Source organism: Sarcophilus harrisii, chromosome 5, assembly GCF_902635505.1.
Source record: "Sarcophilus harrisii chromosome 5, mSarHar1.11, whole genome shotgun sequence".
In the NCBI taxonomy this organism is placed as follows: Eukaryota; Metazoa; Chordata; class Mammalia; order Dasyuromorphia; family Dasyuridae; genus Sarcophilus; species Sarcophilus harrisii.
This window is the reverse complement of record NC_045430.1, coordinates 185,898,235-185,922,691: the sequence shown is the minus strand read 5'-3', so window position 1 is coordinate 185,922,691 and position 24,457 is coordinate 185,898,235. Positions and strand designations below refer to the sequence as shown.

The window sequence follows — 24,457 nt, the reverse complement described above, 5'->3', positions numbered from 1 at the left end:
CTCTTCATCTCCCTTCAATTAACTGGTTAGTAATGCCCTTCCCCATATCTTCCCCTTGAATTTATTTTGTTTCTTAAATTTTTTTACCCTTTGTCTTAAGAGGATTTATTTTATTATCTTCAATAGTCATTTTTATTTTCAGATAAATTTTATTTGATTAATCATACTTATGATTATTTATTCTAATATATCATGCAATAAAAGCTTCTGAAAGTACAATTTTGACTTCCTTTTCTCACCAGTTTCTTTCCTGTTTCTTCCATATACACCATCATCCTTTTTAATTGATGTGTCTCATTTTTAGAAGTATCACTTCATAAGTGATACATAATATTAAGGATAGAAGTACTGTATCAGGGTAGAAATTACCTTTTGACAAGAACTCTCTGGTCCTTTTAGAGCCCCTGCTATTTGTATGATCATTCTCTTTCCCATTTCCCAAGTAACTTCATTTCTGGGTCCAGTTTATCTACCCTTTTGGACATTAGTTGTCTCCAGGAACTATGGGGCCCATTATTAGGACACAGATGTTGTTTCTGGGGCAGCAACACCCTCTCAAAGGAAACGATCTCATTGTGCACCAGTACCCTTCAGAAGAGATTCATTTTTAAATTCCCCCATCTCCCATTATAGACAAGTAACTCTTTTCTTGTGGGACTGTTGTTCTGAGTCCCGTTAGCTCTGTTTAGCTCCCAGATGCTCCTTTCATTCTTCCTATTTCAATCCTTTTTTCTTCCATCTTACCTCTCTTTTATTCTCTTCTAATTGAGAGACTTCCATTATACACCCATGGACCTGATTAGGATACCTCACACAGTATCATCCTCCACCTTCCCTTTCCCCATTTGTACATCCTCTCACTTTGCAATTTTGTCTTACAAAATACATTGATTGTCTTTTTTCTTTCTTTCTTTCTTTTCTTTTTTTTTACTTCTCCTTATTTTTTACCTTATGGGCCTATCTTTTTTAAAAAAATGATCTTTAGAGATGTGGCAGTTTATTCCTCTTCTTTGTAGCTGTTTTTATTTACCATGCAACAAAAAGCCTGAGTCTCTCCTCTTTCCTCCTCCTCTCCTTTCTGGGCAGAATTGCTATCTGCTGTTTGTTTGAACAGGATGAGAGATGAGTAAGGAGTGAGATGTACTGGCAATATGTCTTTAACAGGAGGAAAATCCTTGAGTAGGTTCCAAGCACAAGCCTGTGATGCATTTGTGTACTCTCCAGGAAAGTGGAAGCTGGTGAGGGAAGATTGCTGAGTGAGTATATTTAGGCTCTTTGTTACCTTGCTGGACTTCTGGTTTGCTTGTCTGGTGGATTTAGTTGCAATTGTTCTACTTCAGGCACATAATTCTCTTGGGGGAGAGGATTTTAAGAGTGAGGACTGTTTAAAAAAAGTCTAATCTGACTAACTTTTTTCGTGACAGAACCTTCTACAACATCAATTTAAATAAAGTATTAGAGATTATCTATTAATAACTCATTTAGATTTCTAGCTTCTTACAGGTCTACTTCTAATTTTAAGCTAGAAGTCAGATTCACTTTTTCTCCTAAAATTGACTTAAAAAACCCCTCATGTAAATAAAATAATAGTGTCTTTAAGCAGCAGTAACACTATTGCTTCAAATCTTGAAAGCTGCAATAATTTGAAAGATCATTCCTTTAAAAAAAAATCCCATTGATCAGCTGTGAATGACTTTGCTATTCTCAGTAGTACAATGATGTATGTCTAGTCTGAAGGACTAATGATGAAAAATTCTATCCATTTCCAGAGAACCTAATCTGTCTGAGAGGCATTCTCTCTCTTTCTCTTTTGAAAATTGTGCATTTTGCATAACTTCACATGGCTTTCCTAATAGGGGTTGGGAGTAGGTATGAGGGAGAGAATCTGGAACACAAAAGTTTTAAAAACAAATGTAAAAATGGGGAAAATGTTAAAAAAATAAATTTAAAATATTAAAAAATAAAAATATCCCAAGATGATATTTTTAAAGGGACTTAGCTATGCTTTCAGTAAGCTTTACAAATAAATTCTTTATAATTATCCTTGACTAGGTTTTTGGTTTTATTATTAATACTGGGGGGAAAAGAAGGAATGCTCCTAACTCATAAAAAACTGATCTGCTTTTATAAATAGGAGTTGGCACTTATATTATAATCCTTTGATAAGATTATATTTTGTACTGACAACCAAGAACATCTGCACAATATCAGCAAATTCTGAAAATTTTATTCCTCATCAGCATATGAACTAGTTTGCAAATGTACATAAGTATGGACAATCTTGCCTTTATTTTATCCAGAAGAATGTGACTCACTCCTTTCCTAATTATATTTTAATTGATTCAGTTTTCTGAAAAGGAATAAAATAGAAATGCCACAGGAATAATCTTATTTATTTGCAAATTATTCTAGAATTTTGGAATAGTGGAAATGAATACTTAATTTCATTTTTCAAGTCAAATTTGAACTTGAACATTGATGTTACTCAAGGCTTGATATTTTGTGTAACTTTCTATTGAGGTCAGTACCTGGGTAACCAATATTAGATAGTCTTGTTTTAAGAAATATATTTGGTTTATAATACTTTCTGTGCAATCTCTTTGTTATCAAACAAGGATGGAAGGAAAAAAGGGAGAAAGGAAAAAAGTGAAAAAAAATAAAGGAAGGAAAGAGGGAGAGAAGAAAAGAAAGGCAGGAATCAAGCAAAGAATGAAGAAAGAAAGAAGGAAGGAAGAAAGAGGGGGGAAGAAAAAAGGATGGAAGAACAAATGTAGGAAGGAAGAAAAGAAGAAAGGAAATAAAAACCTAAAAAAAACCATTCACTTTGGTCCAGGCACTATGCAAAATATGCTACAAATGCATATTTTTTTATTTGGTCCTCCCAACAACCCTGAAAGGTAAATGATATTATTACAATTTTATAGTTCTGGAAGCTAAAGGAAACAGTATAGTCACTTGCCTGAGGTCACATAAAATTAGTAAGTGTTTGAGGCCATATTTGAAGTCTTGTCTTCCTGACTCCAGGCCCAATGGATATTATTTTTTTTTCAAGATACTTCTATGCTTTTGTTATGAAACGTCATTACATTTAGCTTAAATACTTTATCTTAGGAGGAAGAATACGTAGGGAATCTTCATTTGACAAAGTGTGATATTGTTCAAAGAGCATTGTGCCTAAAGTTGGGGAAATTTGGTCTTTATTCTTATTTTTGACATTAAAAACTATGTGACCATTTCATGTTACTTAACCTCTTTAAGCCTCAGTAGTTTCATCTGTAAAATGGGGGGGATAACACTGTTAGTACGCATCTCACAGGATTGTTCTTAAATCATCAGTAAAAATGTATTTAAAGCCTTCGGAAAACCTAAAAGCCTAATATAAACGTCATTTATTGTAATTAATATAAAAAAACCTTGCTGTTACATTATGCAAATATAAGCCTTACCTTTCCTTACAATCTGGATTATTAAAAAAAAAAAAAAAAACTTAGTTCAGCTTATAATTGTGCCTTTGGAAGTTATTGATGATAGGGTGATTATATGATAGAAGATCAGTGAGAAGAGAATGATAATGAAGTGATAAGAAAAAATGTACAATTTTAAATTATTATTTATTAAATTTTCTGTCAAAGTAATATTATTGTTGAGAGGAAACTTTAATTCCAGTTTAGCCAACATTGAATTTTTCAATATATACGGCCCTAAGTAGATGTAAATTAATGGAGAGCTGGGGCTATGTTGTCCATTTCTTTCTATCTTCTTATCTGGCTTAGAGAACTATTGAGGTAAACTATTTGGAGAGAAACTACTGGACTTTTGATTAATAATATTTAGGCTAAAGCCCAGTGTCTGACACTTAACTGATTTGTCAGTATATTCACTCATGCCCTTTGGCCTTAGTTTGCTCATCTGTCAAATAGAGATAATAGTATTTACTTTAAAAGTTTTCTGTAAGAATCAAAAGAGATAACATATGTAAAGTATTTTGAAAACTTTCAGCATTCTATAAATAATAGATACATCATCATTATTATTATATTATGGATTTTTATAAGGTTCAAGTGATTTAATACATGAAGAACTCTATTTAAATATGAAATATAAAAGTTAGTTCTTATTAGTTGCACACTGGTTTACCAATAGTAGGCATTCAGAAATATTTGTTGGTAAAATAATTTTTATTACTTATAAATTTGAATCCTATGGTAACTAGTCCTTTTACCATTGTTATAATAATGGTTCTCTGATCTGTGTACTGTGCTCTATATTTTAAATATGTAAGTGCTACCTGAACAGCAAATTTCAATGAAAACAATTATAAAATGTCCATTTGAAATTTTTTTCTGCTATTATTTCTCTTTAAAATGGAGGCCTGACTCCACGAACAAACTTAATGAAATTCTTTAAAAGTGAATCCAGCTTGGTGAAAACAGTCAAATACTTCAATAATTATCATGGAACAAATACACAAAAGAGAGTTTTTTAGTGATCATTTTGAAATATACCTCATTTCATTCATCTAATGAAATAAAATCGTACCACCCATCACAAACCTGTCAAAGTTCATATTTTTGGTAACAAGAAACACAATATTGCCATAGCCCTTAAAAATAATATTGAAGAAACATCAACATTTTTTTTTTTCCTCTCATAAGACTCAAAAGAGAGAGCAGCATCATTTATCCTCTGGGGAATGACTGGCAAGGTGAGTATGAAGTGGATGAAGTAGTCCCAGAAAAGATAGCTGCAGCATTTCTTTGTTCATTCACTTATCTTATGAACCTAATATACATAATTGGGTATTTTGCATAATATCACAGAGTTACATGGGATCTTAAGGATTATGTCCTTCCATTTCCTCCCTTTTACAAATATGAAAGGTAACAAACACTTAGGGAGAAAAAGTGGCTTGCTTACATACATACAATTACTTAGCCACAGAACCAGGTCTAGCGCCTGATTTCCTGGTTCCAGTTTAGAGAAAACAGTATTCATAAATAGTAAATTCATTAAAGGTTAGATAAAAGGAATTCTTTTGTAGTTCAAAAATAGTAATTACAAATGAATTTTTATTCGTTTCCACTAAATGCATACTCGAATACAATAAAATATTGATAACACTGATTTTCTTTTCTGCAAAATGTCCTATTAGATTTAGTGATTTAACAATACATATGTACAGAGATGGATAGCAAAACTTACAGTCATGTAGCATCATTTATGATGGGGTTATACAATTTCTCTCTCTCTTTCTTTCTTTCTCTCTCTCTCTCCCCCTCCTTCCTCTCTTAGTTTCTCTCTCTCTCTCTCTGTCTCTGTCTCTGTCTCTCTCCTTCCCTGTCTGTCTCTGTCTTCGTGTCTCTATTTCCATGTCTTTGTCTCCATCTATCCTTCCCTCTTCTCCCCACCCTGCTCTTTATTTCTTTCTTCCTAGCTCACTCCTCTAGTTCCATGATAAAAGGTTCTATAGGATTGTGAGTTGCTTTAAGTATATTTGTCCCTGTGTGTATAGACAGTTTTATATATATAAATACATGTGTGTGGGTCTATGAAAAAATGAGTTCAGCTGAGCTAATTTGAAGTTCATGTCCTAAGGTCAGGAATGAGAAACAAATAAATACCGTCTAAGGAGGCAACATAGCCAATTAGAAGTACATTTCTGGGGCAGCTAGGTGGTGCAGTGGATAGAGCACCAGCTCTGAAGTTAGAAGGATCTGAGTTCAAATTTGGCTTCAGACACTTAACATGTCCTAACTGTGTGACCCTGGGCAAGTCACTTAATCCCAATTGCCTCAGGGGGGGAAAAAGTACATTTCTAAGATGTCCATGTATAATTCAGTCTCAAATGCAAAATATTTGCTGGATAAATGAATTCTAGAACTATAATGAGAACTGACAGTGTGTCAGCTGAAGTGCTCATGAGATGAGGTTATTGGGTATGGATACAGAGTGTTGAGGTTAAACATCCCAGGTAGTAGCGGTATATTCATGTATCTGAAACAGATGGTTTGACTGACTCCTCTGACCTTTGGTGAGTCCCTTGTTATGAGATATGGACAAGAAAAATCCTTTGAAAAGAACAAACTAATCTAAGAACCTCAAAATATCACCAATATACAATTTAGAGAAAGCATCAGATTTATTAAGAATATAGTGATTAGGCCTGAGACCTACTTTTCTGCTACTGGGAGCATTTTGAAGTATTTTTCATGGTCTAGGGTCTTTTGTCTGCTGTAGTCTTCTCTTTTTGACTTTGTCACTACCCTTCTTTCCCATGCCTGGAGATCCTTAATGTCACCTTCACAGGTCCGAGAATTGGCTTCTAATACTTTTTTTTTTTCCCAAGAATTTTACAATGGCTAATGGAAATGGGCTACAATATCTCACTTGTCCAGCAGGTGCCCCTGTAGTATAGAATAACCTCTCTGTATGTCAGCTAAAAAATCCTTTACATCTGAGGCTTTGATTTCTGTAGAATGAATTAGGTGTCCTAGTTTACCAATTCTGCAATCTTGAAATTCTGAAAAGAAATTTACTTTAAAGAAAGGATGTTTGTACATTGTCAAACTTTATTTCTGGATTGCTCTGTCTGATTGCTTAAATGCAACTACGTGACCCTGCCACACTAAAAGAGGCTGGCAGACTCATCAAGGAATTCCATTTCTAAAAAGGTCTATTTAAATGAGAATTCGGAATCTCCCTATTCCCCCTCCTTAACCCCCAATGAAACAAGGATAGAGACAGACTTTTAAATCCATAAGAACCTTGAATAACTGAGGAAGATATGGTTGGGAAGAAAGAATCAGTGAGCATCTGTATGCAGAGCACACTGCCATTCTGTTGAAGGAGATGAAGAAAATGTAATAAGGAAGTAAAAAAGAAACAGCAGATATATTGGGTCATTATTTGCTGTTTGATAACTGGGTCCTGAGAAAATATGGTTAATTCAGATCCTACAGGACTCTCTGTTTCTTTTGTGTGAAAATTGATTTCAAATATATTTTCCAAAAATTAAGTCCTTTCAACATAAAGAAATATGATCACTAACATCTAAAACCCCGTTCCCAATGCATTTACCTTTCTACATTGTCTTACAAAATGTCCCCTCCTTATATTTACTTTTCTTCCAGCATGATGCCCCACTCACTGAGTTTGCTTATTAAAATATCCTTATATGCCATGATGTCATGATCAGTCTAATCTCAGAACTTCAGAGATCAGCAGGACAGTAAAATAAATTCATATTTGCTTATGAGTATACAATAATTCAAGGTAATCCAAGGCAATGTGAATATATTTAAGTTATTTAGCTATTTAGTTAAATTTTGAAGTTTTCATTGGCATTACAAAAAAATTCCTTTGATTTACCACACACATTTAACCAAACCCAATAATGACTGGAAAGTTATGCTTGACTTCTTGTTATAGAACTGAGAAGTATCTGAGTAAAAAGTAAGAAATTAGTCAATTTTTTTCACTTCCCAATGGCATGCCCACCTTCAGTTTTTGAAGTAGGAAGGTCCCAGTAGCTCTTCATATCCCAAACTGTGTAATGAAAGATGTGTTCTGACAGTAGTGAAATGCTAGTTTTGCCCTGTGTTTATACTAGACTTTGCACCATATATTTGCTGCTAATCTATTCTCCCTTTCATGGTAGGGAAGTAAGTAGTCTGATGTATTGTCAAATCACATGAATTTTATCTGGTGAGAACCAGATAAAACTATAACCAAAACCCATCACCAACATTTGTCCCCATTTACTGAAATGCTAAAGAGACATTGTTAGCATTTTTAATATTTAAGTAGCAAAGAAAAATTCACTTTGGCATTCAGTTAAAAAAAAAAGATGGGGGGTGATGTGTAGTAGAGTGCTAGGGCTGAGACAGGAAGATTTCTCTTCTTGAATTCAAATCTGTCCTCAGACACTTCCTGACTGTGTGACCCTAGACAAACCACTTGATTCTGTTTGTCTCAGGTTCCTTATTTGTAAAATGAGCCGGAGAAGGAAATGACAAAGCATTCTAGTATCTCTGCTAAGAAAACCCTAAATGGGGTCATAAAGAATTGACCATGACTGACATACCACACTCCCCAACTCTTCTCTCCCTATCCCCACAACAACAATAAGGGCTTACAAATTAAAACAGGAAGCTCCTCTATAGTCAGTCTCCCTTCCTTTTCTGGCTTCCTATGTGAGCCATCAGCAATCCAGTCCTACTCTGTTCCTTGGGTCTTTGGACTATACTCCTTTCTGAAAAAGCTTACAGGTTTTCTGGAGTCTCTGTGGTTTCCTCAATTTCCTTAACTGAACCAAAGTCAACAAGCATTTACTAAGTGCTTATTATACTGTGCTAAGTACAAAGAAAGGCAAAAACCTGGTCCCCTGTCCTCAAGGAATCTGAATTCTAATGAGGAAGAGCAGTGGAAAACACATTGTATATTTTCTCCCAGGAGACAAGAATTTCTATTTAAGTTTTTGCATTTAATTATTAGTTCACTGGTGATGTAATAAAAGAGGAATCACATCCCAGAAGACAAATCGAAAGCACTGTCTAGTCCACTCATCAAAGAAATCCCCAGACTCCAGACCCAGAATTCTTTTCACTGCAATGCTACCACCAGTCCAAAATCGATGCAAGTGAATGTAATGGTTAGAAAATGAATGACAGAGGTTTGAAATGAATTCAAAGAAGGGAGAACAGGTGCTAGAGTTAGTGGACAAGGGCTTGAGCTAGATAGGAAAGGTTTAAGTGAATGCAGAGATGGTGAGAAGACATTCTCAAAACCCTTTATTCCCAAAGTTATTCCCGGATTGCTTTTTATTTATAATGAATTAAAGCAGCAAAAAGGCATGCAGTCAAGCTCTGTCCTTTTTAAATGAATTTAGCTTCCAGAAAGGACTTAATAAACATACCTTCTTATCACAATCATCTCATAGATGGAAAACAAAATCCATTTACACAGTATACTTGTTTCGCTCGATTTAATTTTCTCTCTTTCTTTTCTTCATTTTTCCCTGGTGCTCAGAGACTTTCATTTGAAGTAGAGAGGCAATTTCCAAGAAAAATAAACAGAGGCCCACACATCTTTGCAAAGATTAATAAGGAGCAGAGGTAAAAGGCCACATGTTTTCAGTATAAACAGATTTTCCACTAAATTGCAAACAGCAAACGTGAACAGAAATGTGGGTGCTTTGACTAAATAAAAGCAAGAGTTGGATCTATTTTTCTTGGAGAAAAAACATTTATTTCCTAAAAGTTGAAGGGTTTTTGGAGGAAAGGTGGTTCATTGTTTTTTTATGCTTTGAAATTAAGAGTTAATAATTCTATGCCTCTATCTCTGCAGTGTCTAGCCTAGTTAAAAGTAAAGTAGTTCTTGGGTTGACCAAATCAGGTTGTATATCTTGTAAATGAGGATACTCTCAAGTTATTGTTTTGGACACACACTCAGTCAAACATCTAGAGCAATGAGCATAACCAGAGAAGAGAAGATTAATCAGGAGATACATAGACAGACATTATGATGTACACATTATGGTATAACGGATGGATGGATGGAATAAACATTTATTAAATACATATTATAGGCCAGGTACTCTTCTAAGTGCTTTACAAATATTGCCTGAGGTAGGTGCTATCATTATTATTGAGGCAGACAGGGTGACTTATCAAGGATCACATAGCTATTAAGTATCTGAGATCAGATTTGAACTCAGCTCTTCCTGACATTTGGAATCAGAAGTCTGAGTTCAACTCCTTCTTTAAAAGCATCTTTAAAAGCAGACTTTAAATCAGTAGATTTAAAAGATCTACAGATCCACATCTGATCCGTAGAAAGTTACTTGAACTTTCTGGGCCTTAGTTTTCTCATCTCTAAAATGAAAGAGTTGAAGCAGTTGGATTCTAAGGTTCCCTCCAGTGCTAAGTTTGTGGTACTATAATTATATCAAAGAGTCGATAACAAATTTTCTTTGAGAATGAAACTCGAAGTATGAAACTTAAGAAGCAAAATTATCATAGCTGAAGAGATAGAGAGATGGAGAGAAAGGAAAGAAAGAAGGAAGGTGATAGGAAGGAAGGAAGAAAGGAGAAAAAAGGAAGGAAGGAAAGAAGAAAAGATGAAAAGAAAGAAGGAAGGAGAGGGAGAAAGGAAAGAGGGAAGGAAAGAAAGAAAGAAAGTAAGAAAGAAAAAGAAGGAAAGAGGAAGGAACTAAAAAGATGAAACAAAGGGGGGAAGGGAGAAAGGGAAGAAGAGGAAGTTGAATAAAGGTGAAATCTTTGGAAGAAAGTATTCAAATGATTAAAAATGTCAAATCCAGAACATTACTTAATAATATAATATGTAGGGGAGCCTTCTTAATACAAGGAATGTAAAATACTAGACTTGGAAGAAGAAAAAAGTAGCCACATGATTCCAGCTGATGAGAAGCACTAGATAATAGTTTTGTCAATATCTGATAATCATTGAGCTTTCTGTGGGAAAGAACATAGAAAGTCTCATATATTATCTGCATTGTACTCCTAAATTATATTAGAATCACAAAGGATAAAGGGAATGATATATTTCTTAGATTTAGAAGTAAGTAGATTGTAATGGGTTAGTAAATTTGATGCCTTATCAAACTATCATCATCATCATCAGCAGAAGATATTTATTGATTACTTAGTGAGCTGTATTAGGTCTTATTCTCAGTCTATTTGCCTCTGTAAATAGAATTTCTAAAATACCACTGTTGCTGCTACTACTACTACTAGTATCTCGTGTGTTTTTTTAAATAGAATTTTTAAGGACAGCAGGGTCCTTTCCTTATAATAACCCTATAAGATCAGTATATGTCCAGTTTGTTGCAGCTATTAGGGAGGGGAGTTGGAAATTTTTATAGAAGAAACTAATCCATCAACAATGCTAAATAGACAAAAGTCTTTATTGTGGACACATTTTATCTGAAATAAGGAAAGTCACTTGACTTAGATATGTAGGATGTAATGAAGATGGGAGGAAGGGATGGGGAGAGCAAAAGTTAAAAGTACACCCAAAGCACAAAGTCCCCAATTTAATTTTGATGATCTTTAGACACTGCAAGAAGAGGATAAGGATTGAAGATATGAATTAAAGGTCCCCTCCTGTCCTGGTGCCTAGCTTTTATCAAGCTTTTAGTCAATCCTTCAAATATTCCAATTGAAGAACACATCTTCCAATTCTTTCTACGCAACAGGGCTATTCAGAACTGGTCCAGGTATTTTAGAGAAGGAAGGAGTCTTCTTCAGCCCTATCTGATTGGTCATCCATTTCTAATGGATGCAAAGGGATTTATACTTCCAAGAGTTTTTGGAAAATGTACCATTTTTTTCTGAATACAAATTTCAGTTTCACATCAGATATTGGGTATTTCATTATCAAAGATATTTATTGAATGCTTATTGTATGCAAGCATGACATAGTCCTTGGTGTGTTATTATTATTGCTATTCTTCCTTCTCCTCTTCTTTCCCTTCTTCATATTCTTTCTCTCATCCTCTTCCTCTTTCTCATCCTTTTCCTCCTACTCATTCTCTTCCTGCTCCTCTTTCTTTTCTTCCATCTCTTCCTTCTTTTCCTCCACCTGTCTTCTCCTCTTCATTAGGGACTTACATTTACCAATACAGATTGCTACCTTTCTAGATTTCATCATCTTAGAGAGCTGTCTGGAACACTGAGGACTATGTCATTCCCAATATTCATATAGTCAGTTTGTGTTATAGGTAGAAGTGGTATTTAAGTTTCTTTGATTATCAGTTGTTTCTATACCATGTTTTTTCTGATTACTTTACCATCTATATATATATATATATATACATATATCTGTATATGTATATGTATAGATATATGTATATATATATGTGTGTGTTTATGTTTATGTATATATATATATATATATATACATATATATATTTGCAAAGGCTTTACATAGATTATCTCATAGTATAAAAAATGTAGCTCATGAAAGGATCTGTTATCTATTGGGAATATAATATTGGATGTCATTGTGTATATGTATGTGTATTTATGTGGGTACATTTGTATTTAAAGCATGTATTTTGAGTTATTATTAGATATCTACTATAATATAAATTCCTTGAGTGCAGAGTCTGAGTTTCGCTTTTGTACTTTCCCTGAACCTAGTAAAGTTCTAGGCACATAACAGACAATAAGTGTATGTTGATTACTATATATATGCCTTAGGCACTATGTGTGTAATGTTTGTATTGATCACCAGTAGATGGTACTTCTGTTAACTGTGGACCACATTGGATCTATAATCCATCTCTTCTGGACAATAGGATTTGGAGAATAATTCAGGCATATCAACCATGATGTTAGGTAATTAAACTGTTGATTGAAAACATTTAGCTGGATATATATCCTAAGCCAATCTTAGAAGATACTAGAAGAGATAATCACTTTAAAAGGGTCTTAAGTAAACAGCAAACTTGACTGATGCATTAGAATGAACCAATGACCTTGATTTCAACAACAATGCCATTCTCTAACTAAGATAATGGCTGGGATGATCATAAAACTTATTTTTAACTGATTCAGTGATTCCTTGAAAGTGTTTCAGAAAGTTACAAGTAAAATAGATATTGTTAAATTAATATTAATAAATGGATGAAACAAAATAGTCAACCTTGACAGAGAGTAAAAATCTTCTTTAAAAGAATTAGCTTTAAATTCTTCAAATAAAAGTTGGTCAATGTTTCATTTTTCAAATTTAACTACCTCAGGGTTGGCTACCTCCACTTTAGAATTCAGCCTCTTACCTCATACATTTAGAAACTGGTTTTCAGATAGACCTAATCTAACTTGAGTAAAATGTTTGGTATGCTATTTCTTCAAAATGTACTAAAGGAATTACATGCCAAGGTCTCCCAGCATGACCGTAGTGTTCTTGCTCAGGAAATCCTGGGTCAGAAGCTTTGGCTTGGTATGTAATATTTAGTAATATGTAGCTAGAGAATGATTGTCAGCTACTGAACTAACAGCCAGAGAAATAGGTCAAGTCCAGATTAGAAGTGTGAATGATTATCTTGGTCCATAAAGTTAGAGGAGGGTAATAAATTCAGAAATTGGGGTCACTAAACCATACATAAAAATCTATGCAGACCTCATTGATTTAGAAAGAAACACATATTAATGTCATCTCTGTTATGCTGTATTTTGTTTATTTTGCTGATTATTACCCAATTACATTTTAATCTGGTTCTCACTTCATTCATGCATGATACAGTCTGTTTGTGTTATCTTTGGTCTAAAGTAGTAATGTTAAACTCAAAGAGAAATGGAATCATTAATCCACAATAAAGATCTTCTCAGATCATATATTAATTTAATTTTCAGGATAATATTATCTATATTTTGTTTTCATTTACTTTGTCAAAAATTTCTCAATTACATTTTAATATGGAATCTCTCTTGTTTTTCTCTCTCTTTGTGTGTGTGTGTGTGTGTGTGTGTGTGTGTGTGGATGTCTGTTTCTCTCTCTCATTTAGTCATATTAGGTTGAAACTACTTTAACTTCTCTTAAATCATATAGGACAGCTTTTCATGATGGTGGGAAACATTTCCCTTAGAATAAGGTTATCAAATTTATTGTACTCAGTTACCTTTTATACTCTTAAAAATTACCGATGACTCTTCCAAAAGAGCTTTTTGTTTGTTAGGGTCACACTGATATTTTCCTTTTCAGAAATTAAAACATCTTTGCATTATTGTAAAAAACAATTTTGACTTTGGGAACTTCATGAAAGATTATTAGGGATCCCTGAATCTCCACAAGAGAATTTTAGAATGGTTGCCTTATAGGAAACAGGCATCTCTAAGTAATTTCTGATGCTTGGACTAACTAATAGATTAAATATTTGTAAATAAGAATAACATATTTTTTTAATCACAAAGCAACCATCTAGCATAGTTACACTAGAATTTGGGATTGTGCCTTTTACAGAGGAAGCACTTAGTAAATACTTGCTTAATTGAATTTACTGATTTGCATAGGAGCATTTATCTGGTTTAAGAAGCAAGATGTATTGCTTTCAAAGTAGACTACTCACAAAATCAAATTTAATTATCTGAAGTTTCCTTTGGTAATACTAGAATTACAGTTTTTAAAATGTATTTAAATATTTTATTTTTAATATATAAATATCCTTAGTTTCTTTTCATTTAGGCATATCTTTATTTCCCAAAGTATTTCTCCTTTTCCTTCCCCCTCCCAGAGTGCCATCCTTTAAATAATATACTGCTATTATAATATTAAATTTAATCAAGATTAAAAATAAAAATTAGTGATAAAATTAAAGAGAAAAAATGAAAATAGCTAAAGAACACACCTAGAAATCGGGGGTCATTGGTAATGTTTCAGAATATTCTTCCTTATTTCTTTGGACAAAGGCAGGGCCAAGATTGATCATAATTTCATAGCTTTCAGTTTCAAATGTTTGCTATTTTTCTTTCTTTCCATTATCATTGTTGTAATCATCAAGTATACTGTTTTGTTATTTTTACTCACTGTATTTTGCATCAGTTTAACCCCACTCCCTCCAACTTCTAGGTTAATATCACATGAATTGTTTCTCATAGCAGAGTAATAATTTCTTTGAGGCAGCTTGGTAATGCAGTGGCTGCTGGGCCAAAAGATTATAGGGAATCACTAGAATTTACTGAATAATGGGCATAATATGGGTAACAATCCACCAGAAAAGAATGATACATCTTGAGGGAACAGAAAATTTGGAGGAAAACAAAGAGTCATGTCACGAAAACCCAAAGGACTGTCTAACCAGGTGGCAAAAGACCTGAAAGTTATGACTTTCACAGAGTTAGGCAGATCCATGCTACTTATCAATTTAGGTTGGGTTGAAGGTTAATGCTAGGGGCTCCAACTGTCCTTTAGCATCATTTCATTTGGGGAGCAGGAAGGGTTAAGGCATATGCAGTGAAGCTCTTGCCTTCCCTTGGTACAGGAGACAAACATGCAATCAACTATGCAAATATCCTAAGCAAGGGGAAGTGTTATCTATAACTAAACTAATTAGTCCTTTACTTAGTAGAACAGAGAAGCCTTGGGCCTGTTAATTGGGTATTGTTTTGGCTCTCTTGATTTTTAAGAGATTAAAAAAAATAATCGTTCTGCTCTACACTCCCTTTCCCAAACTCCTTTCTTTTAAATAGGCTTTATTGCAAGGCTTTATTTTCTTTACCTATAAAATCACAGGAAGGGTTTATCCCAAGAGTGAGATAGGAATATGAAAGGTTTTATGATTCTTAAACTTAACACTGCTCATGGCTCTACTGAATAGAGAGCCCTGGGGTGATGTAGCATAACTGGGTGGAGCTGGATAGCATCTTATTCCAGAAAAATTAATTTATAATTCAATTAAGTTTTAGCAAGTCTGTTCTTTTTGCAAAGCACTGTGCTAGGCAATGTCCATACAAAGACAGAGAAATATGGTATAGACCCTGCTCTCAAAGTGCTATGTCGTGAACAGAGTGCCAGACTTCATTTTAGGAAGACCCAGCTTCAGATTTTACCATTGACATTTCTTTGTTATTTGAGCTTTGAGTTTTTCCTTCTGTAAAATGTAGATAATAGCGACCTTTCCTTAGAGTAACACTTATTTCATGAGGTCATGTTTATTATACCAATTTAAATGCCATCATTATTAGTCAAGGAACCTAAGACAAACTCAACACTTTTTTTTCAGATTCTGTAATTCCCCAAATCAACACAAGAACCAAAAGCATTCTTTCATATGACTTACTTCTCTTCTCCTTATTCGCCTCGGCCCATCTGGACATGAAAAGAATCCTCACTGTAATATGTCCACTAAGTGATTATAGGATCTCCAGATTGCAATCTCCCAATACCAATTCAGAAAGCTTTAAGCAAACCCACATGCTGCCTCCACTTACCGTGGTGTTTCTCATTGGAGCTCAATGAGTTCAAGAATTAGATCCCAGGAATAATGCAAAAAATGTAAATGAAGGTGACCTAGTAGTATCAAACTTAAAACTGTTATAAAGAAAAAGTCATCAGAATTATTTGGTACTGTCTAAGAAATAGTCAATCAGTAGAATAGATTAGGTTCACAAGACCCGACAGTCAATGATTATAGTAATCTGGTATTTTTAAATCTAAAGACCCCAATTTCTGGGATAAGAACTTACGAGTTGACAAAAATTGCTGAGAAAATTGTAAATCACTATGGCAGAAACTAGGCATTGACCCATACTTAACACTATACCAAGATAAGGTTGAAATGCGCTCATAATTTAGACATAAAGAGTGATACTATAAGCAAATTAGAAGACCAATGGATAGTCTATCTCTTAGATCTGTGGAGAAGGAAGGAATTTATGGCCTAAGAAGAACCAGAGTATATTATGGAATACAAAATGGATAATTTTGATTATTTTAAGTTAAAAGGTGTTTGTATGAACAAAAACCTATGCAGGTAAAATTAGAAGGGAAGCAGTAAACTGGGAAACGTGTTTATCCAAGGAGTCTGAAAAAAACGTCATTTCCAAAATATATAGAGAATTGATTCAAATTTATTAAGCATACATACAAGTCATTCTCCAACTGATAAATCATCAAAAGATTTGAACAATTTTCAGGTAATGAAATTAAAGTAATCTATATGTATATGAAAAAAATGCTCTAAATCACTATTGATCAGAAAAATGAAAATTAAGACAACTCTGAGGTACCACTATACACTTCTTAGATTGGCTAAGATGATGGGAAAAGATGATGATGATGGTTGGAAGGGAAGTGAAAAAACTGGGACACTAACATATTGTTGGTGGAGTTGTGAACTGATTTAACCAGTCTGGAGAGCAATATGGAACTATGCCCAAAAGGCTGTCAAACTGTGCATACTCTTTGATTCATCAGTGTCTCTACAGAGCTCGTATCCCAAAGAGATCATAAAGGAAGGAAAGGGATCCACATTTGCAAAAATATTTGTGGCAGTCATTTTTGTAGTGGTAAAAAATTGGAAACTGAATGGATGCCCATCAGTTGGAGAATGGCTGAGAATAAGTTATGGTATATGAATGTTAAGGAATATTATTGTTCTATAAGAAATGATCAACAGAATGATTTCATAGAGTCCTGGAGAGACTTACATGAACTAATGCTGAGTGAAATGAGCAGAACCAGGAGAACATAGTACACAGCAACAAGATTATATGATGATTTGTTATGATGGACGTGGCTCTTTTCAACAGTGAGGTGATTCAGGCCAGTTCTAATGGTCTTCTGTTGGAGAGAGTCATCTTCACCCAGAGAGAAGATTATGGAGACTGAATGTGTATCACAATGTAATATTTTCACTTTTTTTGCTGTTACTTGATTGTATTTTGTGTTTTTTTCTCATTTTTTTTCCTTTTTGATATGATTTTTCTTGTACAGCGTGATAAATATGGAAATATGTATAGAAGAATTACATATGTTTGATATATATTGGATTACTTGCCATTTAGGGATGGAGATAGGGGGAAGGGAAGGAGAAAAAAAATTGTAATACAAGGTTTTGCAAAGGTGAATGTTGAAAGCCATCTATGCATATGTTTTGAAAATAAAAAGCTTTAAAATAATAAAAAAAAAGATTTAGATCTCAAGTGAGTCATTTAGCTTCATCATGAGGCCACGAATTATGTACCCCATACTCCAGGCAATTTTCTTTAAAAGGCAGATTATTTTTTAACAAATCTCTAAAGGCAGCTAGATAGGAATATGGGGAAGAGTAAAATGTCAGTCTTCAGCTGCCTCCAGTGGCTTCAGGCTTTGGGAGATGCTTCTGAATGAAGAAACCAGCTCACTGAGATTTTGGAACTCTTTCAAATTCTACACGTGTGAGAAATGCGCTGTGGGAAGTCAAGAGATTTAGAGGATTTCTAGCACATCCAGGTCTTCCAGTGTGTTTGTCTTTGCTACACTGGAGAAAGATAGTAAAAATGAAAATGTAAACTAGGCTTTTCATATGAACCTCTGGATAACATTTAAAAAATGAAACACATTCAAAGCCTGCCTCTCTCTTTGGGAAAAACAAGAATAAGTGCTTATATATACATAATAGTTTTCTTGTCCCAAAAGGATTCAAAACATTTCACCTATTTTACCTCTTCAGATCTTCTGTGAAATTGTCAGGGAGAACAGAGCATCACAGATGCAGAGCTACACAGGTCCTCTAAAGGTAGCTGTCATTTACCATTTAGGAAATTGAGAACCAGAAAAGATATGAACAATTATTCCATCTCACTACAGGAAATACCAGATAGGTTATGACCTGTCTGTGATTCCCAATGTAGTCAATATGAATGCCAAAGGTAGTCCCTTAAGTCTCTTAAATTCCTTTCACAGGTGGGATCAAAGTTACTTAGAGTACTTAGAGGCAGAATGTGATAGGAAAGGTTCAAATTCTGCCTCAGGTATGGTACTAGCTTCATAGCTATGGGCAAGTTACCTAAATTCTCTTAGTATGAATTTCCCCATCTATACTAATTGTACCCTCCTCACAGGGCTGTTGTGAGAATCAAATCCTGGGATATGCATTGCAAATCTTAAAGCACAATATAAAAGTTATGGATTTGCTATTTTCTCATCTCTTGCCTTCTGTCTTCCACTTTTTAGTTCATCTGCCATTATTGAGATGCTAGGGACTAAAGTTATACCTCCACATGCAAAATAAACAAGATATCCTCAGATGAGCATATATTTTGCTCATTAAAATTACAAGTGAATTACTGTTCAATCAACATAAATGCCATGATGAACTTGGATCTGTGGAACTGGAAGGGACCAAAAAAATCATTTAGTCCCACTATCCCATTTGACATCTAAGACTCAGAAATATTGAAGTTTGTCCAAGGTCATTCAGGTAATAAAGTGACAGAACCAGCATTTGTATTTAGTTCTTTTGAGTCAGATTTCAATGTACCATAGATTGTACCATGTTGTCTCTAATTCAGCGTGAGATAGGGTGCCTCCTCGTCATACTATTGTCTGAGTTTGTTAACAGAAGGAGTCATGGCTTTACAAAGAGGCCTGCAAGATGGCAGCTTGAGCAGATGTCATTGAGATCTCCATGTTTCTCTTAGTAGAATGTAAGCTTCTTAAGGGCAGGGAATATTTTTTTCTTTGAATTTCTAGTGTCTGGTATAAAACCTTGCACACATAGTCACTTAAGCTATGCTTATTAAATTTAATTGACTTCTGTGGCAATGAGCTAGCAGGAGAGGAATCAATATACAGGGAAGAAGCCCTCCCATTAGCACCTTTTTAGTCTCTGAATGCTATTTAACAAATGGCTGTCTACAAAGTCACATATAGGGAATGTATTGCATTCTGCGAAAGAATACTTAGCTGATTGCAGAAGAGCTCTTGGTTCACTAACTCTCATAGAGAAAAAAGAAGAAAATTGGGCAAATATAATTAATACCAATCTTTCTGGGATCTAATCTTCCAGAAATGGAGAGTGAAATTCTTTCATCATGGAGTTCAATCAGCTCCCCTGTCTGACTTAAACTGACATTGCTTTCTTCTTGTTTCTCTGTTAATCCCCAGAATGCAGCCACAACAGCAGCAACAGCAGCGTCGAAAATTTGCAGCTGTCTTCTTGGCATTCATTTTCATTTTGGCAGCTGTGGACATTGCTGAAGCTGGCAAGAAAGAGAAAGCAGGCAAGTAAAAGATCCTCTTGGTCTGAAGGAGATACTAGTGTGGGTAGCTAGTGCCATTCTTTATTCCCAATGTCCTTTCTAGCACAAAAAGCTAGGGAACAACAGTCTTTGTTGGCATGATACTACATCAAGGAGGAGCAAAGATTTAGAACTGAAGGGACTTTAAAAGTTTTCTAGCCCGGAAAATTTCCCACTTATGACCCCTTTTAGCTCAAGAAAAATTTTAGGAGTCCCTGAGAATACAAATCAGACATTTACTGATATTAATCATAAAGAAACTTATTTCATAATAATGAGATGGATATGTTTATTTATTTTTACATAATGGACTAAATCTTGATGAAATATTTGATACCTTTCACTGACCGATTTTTCATGATCCCTACATTCAGTTATGTGACCCCATATGGGATTGAAACCCTTTGGTTAAGAAATTTTGTTCTACAACAGTCTCCCCTTTATACATATGGAGAAACCAAGTCCCAGAATGGTGACATGATTGTACAAAGTCACACAGGTATTGAGATAGAGAGGATTTGAATTCAAGTTCTTTGACTCCAGTAAATCATGCTATTCTGAACATTGAACTGAATCCTAGCAAAAGGAAAGTAACTGTGACAGTGAATCTGATGGCAGGCATTGCTTTCTTTTTAAGTGTTGACTGCTTTGGATTGCTAATTTTAAACATTGATCATTCCCACCTGATACATTTTAATGGGATCTTTTAGAAGATCTGGAGGTATTTGAGAAGACTGTGTGCTTAAAGCTTATTTGAATTCTGTTTATTTCCCTTCCAATCCCTCCAGAAAAAAAGGTGAAGAAATCAGATTGTGGGGAATGGCAGTGGAGTGTGTGTGTTCCAACCAGTGGGGATTGTGGGCTGGGTACCCGGGAGGGCACCCGGACTGGTGCAGAATGCAAACAAACCATGAAGACTCAAAGATGTAAGATTCCTTGCAATTGGAAGAAACAATTTGGAGGTAAATATAAGCATTTCCCTTTCATTTAATTTCACTATTTTATTTTCTAATTTTTTCTGGAATTAGAGTATTTTTTCCCCACTTATCTCCTTAATATTTTTTTTTGGTGTGATTATTTAATGGTACAGTGATTCATTATATTAATCTAATTTTTGGATACATTTTGTTTTTCTATCACAGTCATTTCTGAACAAACTTCTCTTTCCCTTTCCTCTAACTAGCAACATTTCCTTTATAATATAATTAACAGAAAAGAAAAAAAAGTCTAACAAAACCCATTAATATACTCAGTGTATCTGGTGTTTGCAACTCTGACATTCATAATCCCTCACCTCTTCCATGAAAGGAAAAATATGTATTCTTTTCTTTTTTTTTTCTATATACTACATAATACCCACCTTCATTTTTTTGTTTTATGTCATCACAGTCTCCTGATGGAAATAATTCAGTTAGTATCTCTGTGTTTTTCTGTTCAAGTCAATTCAACAGAATTTTTGAACTCTTATTTTTTATATCTTATCCGATTACAGTGATGTAATTTTTAGCCTTTGCCTAGGCAATGGGTACTTACTTTATTTTCAGTTCTTTGCAACAACAAAAACAATAAAGCAAAACAAAGTAACAAAAATATTATACATTTGAGGCCTTCCCATCTTTAAATTATTTAATGGCACATGATAGAAGTGGAATCTTTACAATCAGAAGGGGAATTTTAGTCATTTTTAAAAGCATAGTTTCAAACTGATTTCCATAATAACTGGGCCAATTCATGGCTCCACCACGAGTATTACTGTGATATCCTTCCCATAGCTCCTACAGCATTAACTATTTCCATCTTTGATCATCTTTGTTAATCCAGTAATTATTTAAAAAATGTCCTGACTGTAATATTTAAAGTAATCAAACATCCTCTTTTAGGTGAGGTAAACCTGGTTTACCACTTGTCAATAAGTCCACCCAAAAATGTGTGTGTGTGTGTGTGTGTGTGTGTGTGTGTGTGTATACTCTGATTCTTGAATGGACCCTTCTCTTCCTTTTTAGTTTTTATTTTCCCTTTCTTCTTGCATTTCCCACTGATCCTTTCAATCCTTTCTCTTCTCTTTTTCTCCTTTATAATATCCTTTTCCTTTTGTTTTAATTTTCATTTACTCAGAAGGTTAATTACTGAATCAAATGAGAATTTTACAACTTGTTCTAGCTACCTTTCCCACTCTGGTAATATCTGGTGGTCCTCACACTATCTCTTCCTTTGTTTCATAGGCTGAATTTCTTAATCATTATACTCAAGTCTAATGTTGGACCTCTCCTTTATCTCCAAAATCTGGAGTCCTTCCTAGCCAGGGGGCATAAGATTAAACAACTTTTCTCTCTGGTCCTTTTTATAATATATATATTTATTTCATCATTTCAGAATGAACCCTGCACAAAGTTACCCTTTATGGATGGAAATACTGTACAAAAAATGTGATTTATTGACACTGAGCACAAGGATAAAACAGTCAGAGAGAAAAGTGGGGCATCTTTGTGCTTAAATTCCTTAGGATGAGAACTAAAGAGCTACCTGTTAGAAACAGAAATATTTCTTTATATTTACTCTGCAATAGTGAGGTCATTCTGAAATGTCTTTTTGGTCCCTTTCTGGTTTTTAGCAGAGTGCAAATACCAGTTCCAGGCTTGGGGAGAATGTGATGTAAACACTGCCCTGAAGACAAGAACAGGAAATCTGAAGAGAGCTCTTCATAATGCTGAGTGTCAAAAGACTGTCACCATCTCCAAGCCATGTGGGAAACTTACCAAACCCAAGCCACAAGGTAGATTCTTACTATTGCAATAGAGCCTTCTGTGTTTATGAAATCAAATAAAATCTGGCTCTGGGAAAATCCATATAGTTTAGAGAGAAGTTTTAGTTAAAGAAGAGCTGGAGGATTCCCAAACAGTAGTGAGATTGTGGATAGTGTTGCCAGATGACAACCTCATGCAAATGCAAATCTTTTCAGGCTGTCTTATATTTTGTGATTCTCTTCTACATATTTTAGACAAAATAGAGAATGGCAAATACATTTATAAGGATACTTATATTTATATATTTATATGAATCCTTCATAAAGTATAGATATATAGCATCTTGAAGATCTCTTCTAGTTTTTCTCTTTAGCACTTTGGGATTTAATAATGTCCAATTCATGCTGTCCACATGTCCTATTGAGAGATCATAATTAGTGCATTTTCTTTTTTAATCATGCATCCTCAATAATATATCCTATCACTTCTGATATGTTTGTCATTGATCATAATGGTCACCCTATTTATGCCCATAGCGGAATTTTCCATTATTTTAATTCATCTGAGATCATGGTGTTTCTTAACAAGCAACTTATAAAAACTAATTTTATAGCACTTTGCTAATAATATTGCAAAACCAAAACTAAAGCAAGGCTCTAAACTGGAAAATAAAACAAAGTAAAAACACCATGAATGGTGTTTTTCACACTTTTGAACCTATTTTTTCCAGGTAGGTTTGCGAATTTCTTGCCATTTCCCTTCCAAATTTCATCAATTTCAAGCTGATCATTCCAGACAAGTGAAGGTTTTGCTTGTTTATAGTGATTGAGGGATTTTGAAATTGACCTCAGACCATTCCTGGTAACTGATTTATGTGTGTGTATTTTGCAATGGACATAAAAATAATATTATTTATGCCACTATTTCTAGACATATTATCTAAACAAATAAAACAAGATTTATTGATTAACTATATAAACATGTACAACATAAATTTTTAAAAACCACCAAAGGAAAGGTGTAGAGAAATTCAGCTTGTTGCTATGGAAGTCAAAAATATTAACAGGCCTACTTTGTTGTCCTCATAAATTATATGAGACCAATTGTGATTCAATCAACAAACAACTTTTATGTGTACACTGCTGTGATAGACACTAACATAATTGATCAATGTATATTCCACTTAGAGGATCAGTGATTGTCTTGGTGTTTGGGAAAGAAATTATGAAAGATATTAAGTTAGAGAAGAGTATTCAGGGGATGGGGATGAGTAAGTAGATGCAAGGAAAAATGAGAGGGAGAAAGATTATGATCCAATAGACTCATGGAAGGGAAACAGGGGAACTAAATTAGAAAGGGCATTCTAGGGTACTGACTTGATGAAATGAGATTCCCTACTTTGAACTGTTGAATATTTCCCAATTTTCCTTTACTTTTATAAATTTCCAAGGAAGATGCTTTTTGTCCAAGTGCAATATACTATTAAAGTTACAACATAGGTGAAGTTTTTTGGTTCAGCCTACCATATTGGAAATACTCATAGGAGAAAATTTTTCAAATGGACTTATTTTTGGTTGTTTTCAATATCTTTTGATGGAATTCAATACAGAATTGCTTAGAGTATCTACACTGAGTTAGACCTAGTGTTTGCAAAGTTATGGTTATACTTGAAAGAGACAGGAGAGGGTAGTGTAGCATCTCCAAATACACATAATGGAGCAGTTACTAATTTTAGTCAATCTTCTAAGCTCAGAAAGTAATTCTCCTCTTTTTTGTCATAGACTCTTGTTAATACCAGACACTCATTTTTCTCCTAATCAATTGAGCTTACTAATGAATTCTGTTACAGCATCAGGCACAAAGTACTGGGAATAATTTATACTGGGAGTAGAGGCAGTGTAGTGTCTCAGATGATTTGCTTCCTGGCCATCAAACAGATTTCCCACTGTACCAGATTTTTTTTTTTTTAAA

The 24,457-nt window shown here is 34.2% G+C and overlaps 1 protein-coding gene across 3 annotated transcripts in view; it reads left to right on the top strand.

Moving 5' to 3' along the window:
- Window positions 1-24,457, top strand: part of PTN (pleiotrophin) — a 129,357-nt gene that overhangs the window by 86,302 nt on the left and 18,598 nt on the right. For 2 of the 3 annotated variants that reach the window (XM_031939142.1, XM_031939140.1), the window contains exons 2-4: window positions 19,609-19,724; window positions 20,531-20,704; window positions 22,354-22,515. In XM_031939142.1, coding sequence (XP_031795002.1) covers window positions 19,610-19,724; window positions 20,531-20,704; window positions 22,354-22,515 — 451 coding nt within the window. In that variant the 5' untranslated portion in view covers window position 19,609. The remainder of the gene's footprint in view (window positions 1-19,608; window positions 19,725-20,530; window positions 20,705-22,353; window positions 22,516-24,457) is intronic. The other variant, XM_031939141.1, reaches the window with a different exon arrangement.